The sequence below is a fragment of the Desmodus rotundus genome, chromosome 9, assembly GCF_022682495.2.
Source record: "Desmodus rotundus isolate HL8 chromosome 9, HLdesRot8A.1, whole genome shotgun sequence".
NCBI lineage: Eukaryota > Metazoa > Chordata > Mammalia > Chiroptera > Phyllostomidae > Desmodus > Desmodus rotundus.
In genome coordinates, this window is record NC_071395.1 from 109,095,689 (window position 1) to 109,104,481 (window position 8,793).

Consider the following 8,793-nt stretch of genomic DNA (forward strand, 5'->3'; position numbering starts at 1 on the left):
TCTTCGGTCAAGGCAAGTTCCAGCTGCAGACAGTGGGTCAGGCCAGGCTCCAGGTCAGCAGCAAGGACACTCATTTCTCACGTTCGCTTTTCTCTGCAGTCTCTTCTCTGCCCTGGGAGATGTCTGGCAGGTGGCGGCTCTGGTCTGTGAGTCTGGGAGGAGTTGGGGGGCAGGGGCGGTGACTTGAATGTTGATGCATCCCTGGGAGCAATGCTTGTGGGAAGTGAAAGGCACCCTTCTGGCTCCTTGGGGAAATGTCTTTATGTCAAGGACTTTGGAATGATACAACCACCACGGTGGGGCTTTTGGAACATCACCTTCCAAACTAGGGCTGGAGACACAGAGTAGGGGGTGGGAGGTTCCCAGATGGATGCCCACCTAACGTGAAGCAGGAGGACTGATGAGGGCGGGCAGCCTTCGGGTACAGATCTGTACATTCTCTGCTGTCATGTTCTTGAAATCCTTAGTTTTTGAAAGAGGAGCCCCTGACTCCTTTTTGCACTAGACTCTGGCCATTATGGGAGCTATCCTTGTCCGGGGCACAGGCTGGTAGAACACAGGAACTGCAGGTCTTGGCTAGGTCTGGCAGGCAGCAGCCCTGACTTCAGATGTGAACTTGGCTCTGGAAACTCACCCAGCTCTGCAGAAGCTCGGTGAGGCAGCCCCAGCTGAGAAGCAGGACTGGGCCAGTGCACAGTCAACCCCTCTGAGCAGCTGTGAAGACGCCTCAGCCACACCGAGGGGGAGGGAGGAGCGCAGACCTCTCTCAGCAACCGCGATGCCGAGCCAGGCATGTGCTGGAAGCCTTCGCACACATTTCCACGTTTACACCTCACAACAATCGAGGCGCCGTGTACCCAGTGTCCATGATGATGACTCAGAGCTTCAGGAAGATAATCAGTATGGACCGGGTGTCACTCTGGATTAAAATGCAGGTGTCTGGACCCCAAGTCCAATGCGTTTCCCACTAGGCTAGAGGATAGAGGTGACAATGGCCAGGAGACCCGAACGTCAGCACATCGGAGGCCGGCTCCAGCTCTGAGGGGTGAACAGTGTGAGCTCAGCGCACTCTCTGCGGTCAGATCGGCTCACTGCAGAGCCCAGGAGGCCACACCTGGCGATGGTGGCATCTCTCGGGGTAGGGCAGCTCTGAGCTGCACCGGGGAGCTAGGCCCTGAGAGACGTGGGGAGAAGGGCACCCCCACCCAGGCTGACCTGGGTTCCCAGACTGTGGGTGCAGGAGGTACTGGGAAATGGGCTATGGGTCTGTGGTGGGTCTCAGGCTGTCCGTCTGCCTCCCCAGAGAGAGAAGAGCCCCTCGGGGGACTTTCCCAACAGGCTGTGGGTGTGTCCCCTGAATCACGGTGGCCTTGTGGGGTTTAAGTGGGCATATTCTGGAATCAAATTGCTGCCACTTCCTGCCCCTGCGTCCTTGCGCTGTAGGGTGGAAATACTGGGGTGTTTTTTGTTTCCCCACCGTTTCCTGCAAAGTTGGCACCATGCTCTGACGTCCAGATGGGCGTGGGAATCCTGCAGGGCTTTCTGGCCTCCTAGGGGCCCAAGCATGCCCACCTTCTCTTTCAGGCCATGGCCCAGCTCTCCTGGGAGTTGGGAGGTGGGGCTACCTTCAGGGTCCTGTCACTGGGTCTCCATGTAGCAACTCCCCTTTCCTTCCTGGGCCTCCTTCCCTGCATTTCTAAAGTGAAATGGCCACCCCAATTCCTCCCAGGGGCTCTTCCTGCTCTGTGGGGATTGGGGCCAGGTGGGTGAGAAGGACCCAAGGGCTGGGGGCCTCCCAAGTAGCCGCTTGGCCCATGCTGACTCCGTGAATACTCACAGGCACCTCGCAAAGTGAGTAGTTTCGATTCAGGGTCAAACAAACAGCTCAAGAATCGCAAAGCTAAGTCCACACAACATTCCAAGGCCCTGTCCTTCCTACGAGACTTCTTTGAGCTTCTGACGTCCTGGTGCTTTCTAAGTTTCAGATGGAAGCACGTTGCACGCAACCCGCGGCCCCTAGGGAAGGTGGGATCAGGCCCTGTCAGGCGCTATTCCCCTGGAACGTCATCCAAAAGGGGAGTGTGACCTCCCAGCAGCGTGACAGGCCTGGCCCAAAAGGCCAGTTCCAACAGGGGTGGACGAGGGGGCCCTTTGGGCAGGGGTTCGCCCACACTTGGAGACCCGGAGAGCCATTGGTGCTGAGCCACAGAGGGTGGCAGCGGCCATCCAGGCCAGGGACTTTCGATGGAGTGAAGTGGTTGGATTGGACGATCCGGGGAAGCTTGTCAAGACACTCCAGCCGCCCTAGATTCAGAATATGACGCCCCAGAGTGGGGTGCAAGCAAGTATCTTGATCAAAGTTCCACCCAAAATCTTAATACAAACCCCATTTCCAGGGAGAAGAGCCACTGATTGAGCCCAACCTTCCCACATTTTAGGTGAAAAAACTGAGGCCCAGAGAAAGAAAGTGGCCTGCCCAAGGTCCCCCCCAAAAATGAGCGGCAGGGCCCAGAGACCCCCCCGTCCAGATTTTTGTGCCCTTTCCACCGAAGAACCCCACCCCTCACCTGCCACCTCTCCTAGGCTCTTTCAAACCTAAATGTACCTGCCTTTGTCCACGCACCACCTCGCCACCTCTGACACAAGCCCTCAGCCCAAAGCATGCACCTGGCCACACCCCGCTCAGAGCAGGAGATTGCTCGTGGCCTTCCGCAGCCGAGAGAGCCAAGTCCCAAGCCCAAGGCTGGTAAAGAGGGTCTCATGAGCCCGGCCCACAGTCCCTTGGCTTCATTTCCAGCTGTTCTGTGCAGGCCTGTGGACAAGGGAGGGGTGGGGCCCACCAGGAATGTGACAGAGCCCAGTGCCTGCTATGACAAGTAAGTATGGTTCAGGGGCGGGGCGCAGGGGGGTGGGGGCGGTGGCGTGGGGCTCAGGTGGGACATCCTGCAGCAAGTTAGCCCAATGAGGCTGGAGTGACCACCCCAGGCAGAGGGGGCAGTGAAGTCCCCATGGGTGCAGCGTGGCAATGGGGCCATGTGGCCTGAGCTCTTCTTGGCCACGTCTTGGAGCACTGTGTGAGACATTTGTCCCTTCCCTCTGTCACAGTGGGCCGAGTTGTCAGCTCAGCAGCTCAAGGGCTGTGCACATCCATCGAAAAGCTGACGACTATCACGCTGTGACTTTCTGTGGGCACCTGGAGGTTCGCTGTTGCTGCAAGAGATGTTCCGTGCCTCCTTCCCATCGTTGCTGAGAACTGGTTCAGAGAGTCTTCCTTAAAAGGACAAGCGGGCTGAATGGGAGAGAGAAAATAGGAGGCAGAGGGAGCCAAGCAGAGGGTAAGAGGCCCCGGGAAACCGAGGGAAAGAACCCCGGACGTTCGCACGCAGGGGCCTGGCTGTGGGCTGGGCTGTTGTTTGCAGGAGGCAGCAGGGCCTGGTCCAGAGGTTGGACCGACCTCATAAAAGGCGCCTAATAAGGAAGCCTCTCTACAGGCACTTTCCGGTTTTCAAACTTCCAATTAAGAAAAGCGTTGTTTGTATGAACCAGCTCAGGGTTTACACTGAGAGCGTTTCTTGCCTCTCAATCCATCCTGGGCCATCCTGACCCTCCTCTTTCAAGTCCACACTTTATTGACTTCCTCTGTGGCCCTCATTGCTGGGCCAGGGGCTAGAGAGGAAGAGGCGAGGCTGGTGTTGGGCAGATGGGAGTGTGGAGCCCTGGGTTTCTGTGTGACAGGAGCCTCCAGCCAGTTCCTTCTTGGTGCCGGGGGAGCAGGGAAGGGGAAGCCATGAGTAACCCTACCATCCTCTCTTTCCCAGACCTGGGCTCGCAGTGAGTACTGTGAGGAGAGGAGGGGAAGTGAGTTTCTGGAGGGGCAGCCCCATCCCTGTCTTGAGTGGGCCGGCTGCATCCCCAAGAGAAGGGACAGAATTCCCTAGGTGACCACATCTCCCCTCTCCATGTCCCAAGTGAGGTCACAAGACCAATGGTTACATCCAGCAGGGTGATCTCACACCTTTTTCCCCTTTCTCTACCAAAACACGACTAAAATAATGGCAAAGGAATAAAAAAAAGTATCAGCCTGCAAGGCCAGAGGGACTAGGAGAGCGACAGCAGTGGGCTCGTCGTTCCCATGACTTCACAGACTTCGGGGGAGGCAGAAAGCAGCCAGTGGGAGGACCGGGAATCGACGGACATGGAGGTCAGACGCCCCGACGACCTGAGTGCCCATAGTCCTGTCTCTGCTTGAATTTTCAGTGTGACCTTGGGGAGACCATTTCCTCTTTCTGAGCCTCCTTTAGTCCATCCGTGATATGAAGAGAATCTGCTGGATACGGGATTCTTACCTTCTGGGGCCTGAATTACATGTACAGGGACATATGTTTTCATTCCGATTCTGAAATGAGGCCAAGGCATTTAAACAAAATTTTTTTTAAATCCTCACCCAAGGATATGTCCATTGATTTCAGAAAGGAAGAGAAAAAGAAAGAGAGACAGAGAAACATCGATGTGAAAGAGAAACGTTGATCGGTGGCCTCCTGTGTATGCCCCAACTGGAGATCAAATCCGCAACCTGGGTATGTGCCCTGACCGGGAACTGAACCCCCAACGGTTTGGCGCACAGGATGATGCTTCAACCAGCTGAGCCATCCAGCCAGGGCAAGGCCATGGCATTTTTCAAAAGCCTTGAAACTTTAAGAGCCACGGTCTTCAAGGCCCTTTCAACTTGAACACACCAGGACACCCACCCAGGAGTTCCTCTGAAGAATACATGGAGCGGAGGGACTGGGGAGATCTGTGTTCTCCATGGGGGAGACCGAGACACAAGGGGGCTTCAGAGGAGGCTGACTGGGAACAGCGGGAGGGTCTTTAAGGAGACAAAGGCATTGGAAACGGGCAGCAAGTTGATAGAGGGAGACAGCCAGGAGGGCCCTGCAGGGGGAGGCTACAGCAGAAGCAAAATCCTGGACGTAGGAAAGCATGTGGCAAGGTCTGGGAACTGCAAATATTCCCACTTGCAGGAATCCATGGAGACGTAACAGGAGGAGCCATGAATGACCAGGCGAGCGGCTCGAACTCCGTGCTCTTGACAATGGGAAGCCGCTACAGATCACAGTGTGCAGGACCAGAGTAGGTCAGCCTTGCCAGCACTCTGTGAGCAAAGAGGGCACACTGGCCTCAGGATTTGAACACACAGATTCGGCCCAGCTGCTTTTTCCTGAGCACCTACTACGCACTACTTCCTTCCAGCACTGCTCACAGTGGCTTCAGGGCCTGGCCACCCAGTAGCTGCGCAGTCATGTCCACTCCAGCCACTTCCTCACTCCCGTCACTCTCCTCACACGCCCCACACCAGCTCTCTCTCTCTGGCCTCTCTGAACCAATGTGCTCCTTTGTGCTTCCCTGTTCATACGCATGCCCCTTCCTCTGGTGGCCTGCCCCTTTCTGTTCAGCCCTTCGGGGGGAGACTGTGCTTGAGGACTGTGCCCCTGGGAGGCCTCTCCAGTGCCTTTGGGAATCTCCCCTGTGCCCTCCACGGGGCTTACCACTGTTGTCCTTACCCTGCTTGGCTTTTACTAGTTTATCTGGGAGGCCGAGGACAGCAGGTAGAGGGCAGGTTGGGCATCTCATCCCTCTTCCCTGGGGACAACCGAGGGCCTAGGACCGGGAAAGCTACCGAAAGGCGTTAAGTGATGGGAAACATGGAAATTGGAAAGACCAGAGCCAGGCACTTGACGTCGCTAATCTTACTTAATGCTTATCGTGTCCCTCTTCCCGTACCGCCGTGGGTAGGTGACTTGGGCGAGTTCAGGCAACTGCTAACTCACAGACCTGGGATTCAAACACAGATGTGTCTCTGTCCTGGCCCAGAGCTCGTCAGCTCCACCTGCTCTGGGGATGGTGGCTGCATCCCTGGATGAAAAAGATGTGGGACCAGAGAAGCCACAAACAGAGGCCACTTCCTCTCATTCACCTTCCTCCACTTCTCAGAGGGACAGCTCCTCCTCATTGTCTTGAGATCCTTATCTGCACCTGCACATGGGGGAAGTTTCCACACATTTGCACACCCCTACAAGAGGTCCAATGTGGTCACTGGACGTAAGTAACCACCTCTCCTCCCGGTGACTTCCCCACCTCTGCACCGGGGCCTGGGAAATCCCACCGTTCCTGATAAATGCGCGGGCACTGAAGGATGGGCCAGAGGAGAGCACTTAGCTTCACCAGACTCGCTGCGATCGTCCCAGAGAGACCTGAGCCAGAAAGCCCGTGATGAAGCTCATTGCCATGGCCCTGGTGTGCCTGCTGGTGGCAGGGATGTGGCTGCAGGATGTGAACAGCAAGAGCTGTGAGTGGGGCTAGAGTCACTTTGCTTCCCCCGGGGAGGGCAGAAACGTAGGCAGGTGCTCAGGGGTTGTGGGCAGGACTTGCCCTAAACTCCCAGCCTCTGTCTCCCCTGCTCCAGGAAGGACTCTTCCTGAAGAGGTGAATGAAGGGCTTGGAATGGGCAAGGGCAGAGGGCTAGTGGGAGAATCATGGGACTGGGTGAACACAGACTGCTGAGCCTTATCCGGACCCTGCAGACTGGGGACGGGGAGGTTATGGGGTCCAAGTTGTAGTCCTGCGGTCCAGAGGGGACACGGGGTCTTGCCTCCACGATGTAACAGACAATGGGCAGAGGTCAGGACCTGGCTCTGTAACCATTGGCTAACCATAGGCAGGTCACCTAAGAGTCATTTTACTTCTCGAACTCTGGTTTCTCCATCATTAAAGCGGGCCTGCTAATGCCTCCCTTCCAAGACTGTTTGGAGAACCCCAAACTAATACTAAATCCACAAAAGGGGCTTTGCAAACAGCAAAACCAGGAGGAAGGAGCAAGGATTGGAATGCAAGTCTTTTGAGGGTGGAGTGAGGGAGGGGGCGTACAAACTGGCAGAGTGCGGCTGGGGGTCAGGACAGAGCCGAGGACTAGGGCAGCAGGGCATTTGGAGAGCAGGCTAGGGAGCCATCTGGCTGCCGGTAGCTCTTCCTTTGCCGCTTTATCAGTTTGAACTCCTCCAACAGTTTCTAATCCTGCCCCAGGTTCTTGCAGTCCCCCAGAGTATGGGATCCAGGGCCCTGGGACCTAAGCACTGGGGCAGAGCCACACCCTGGTGGTGGGATGTCAGAACTAGGAGAGCCGTTAGACCCCCGTCTGAAAGGTCTCGCTTTACAGACCGGAGGTCTGGGGCCCAGGCGAGGCCTCTCGATCAAGGCTACCAGCTGGAGTGCCCTCTGAATGGGTTCCAAAGCCTGAGCCCGTCCTGGGAGGGCTTTTTGTTGTTGTTGTTTTGTTTCGTTTCGTTTTCACCGTCCTGAAAGAGCGGAAAGAAGTCCGGGTTGAGAAATCAATGCAAACCACTTTTGTGTTTCTCTTCCAGTGCTCGCGTCGTCCCCCAAGTGCTGCTTCACGTTTGTGAAGAACACGGTTCCCCGGAGCGCCATCCAGTGTTACAGAAACACCAGCTCCTCCTGCTCCCACAGCGACGGGGTCATGTGAGTGTCACTCCACTCCCGGTTCTCTTCCTCCTCCGGGCGAGGAAACTGGCTCACCTGCAATTAGAATAGTGGACGCTAGATGGCGATGTCCCGCCAGATTAAGGTTTCTAAACCTGGGGAGGTGGAGGGGGTTGGCCTCAAACCCCGGAGGCAGAGCTGAGTGTAGGAGCTGAGTGTAGGGGGTGTACTGCGCTTCCTAGCATGTGCCAGGAGGGATGCACCTGGTTTCCTACCGCAGCTTTTGTTTCTTGGAGCGTCAAAGAGCCAGGTATTACATCCAAATATTTTATGCCCAGAAGAAGGAATTGCTTCAAAGCTCCACAAGAGGGAGGGCGCATGATTACTTTCCAACTCCAGAGTTGCCAAGTTGCCGTCTTAGGTGACCTTAGGCAGCTAACTCTCCTGCACCGTTTTCTCCAAGTACCCTTTGCACTCACTCCTGACCTGTGAAGTGGCGTAGATACCACAGCTGCCTCACCGAGGCGTTGGGAAGCTCGAACGGGGCAGTTCACACTCGTCACGCAGGGTCTAGAAGGCAGTTCCATGTATAAGGCGCTTGGCTAACGGTCTGGGGGCACCCATTTTCATTATCTTAAGAACTGAGGTCCAGGGAGGCAGAAAGTTTCATCTAAGATCACCCAGATAATACAGGCGGAACTGGTCCATAGTGAGGACAATGGCCAAGTTCAGGAGGTGGGGAGATGAGAAAGGAAGCACACACACTTCTGAAGAGTGAGTGAGCGCCCCCAAGATACACAGATACAGGAAAAGATGGGGCCCTCCGGGGTATTCTAGGAATTTCCATGCTGGTTAATGTTCAGAGTGTTCAGCCTTCAGCTCCACTCTGATACACCAATCGACATCTCAAGGAAACAGGTTCAGGAAACACAACTTAATGAGCTCGCCCTGAAGCCTGTTCCTCCTGGTATGCGAGCCACAGGCCTGAGGGGCACCCAGAGGCGGGGAGATGGGACCTGTGTGTGGTCCCCAGCAGGTAACCAGCTGCCTTCTTTGTTTTCTGCCCACAGATTCAAGATGAAAAGAGGCAGAGAGATATGTGCCTCGGACCAGAAGCAGTGGGTTAAAGATTATTTAACTAAGATAAAACTCTGCTCGCCAATGTGATCTGATGCCTTTCTACCCACAACTCCCAAGCCCATGTCCCTTTACCCCTCCCCCCAAGCCCAGCCCTCAACCCTCTGCCACTTCCGTACCAACTTTGCTGGGTTTTGGGGGGCTGCTGGGTCCTGATAAGCT

At 55.7% G+C, this 8,793-nt stretch overlaps 1 protein-coding gene across 1 annotated transcript; it reads left to right on the forward strand.

The window, feature by feature from the left end:
• Positions 1-6,228: 6,228 nt before the first annotated feature.
• CCL1 (C-C motif chemokine ligand 1) lies at positions 6,229-8,744 on the forward strand. Its single transcript, XM_024554003.2, has 3 exons — positions 6,229-6,346; positions 7,419-7,533; positions 8,565-8,744. Exons 1-3 carry the CDS (start codon positions 6,271-6,273, stop codon positions 8,659-8,661), a joined length of 288 nt encoding a protein of 95 aa, XP_024409771.1. The 5' UTR covers positions 6,229-6,270; the 3' UTR covers positions 8,662-8,744.
• Positions 8,745-8,793: the final 49 nt, after the last annotated feature.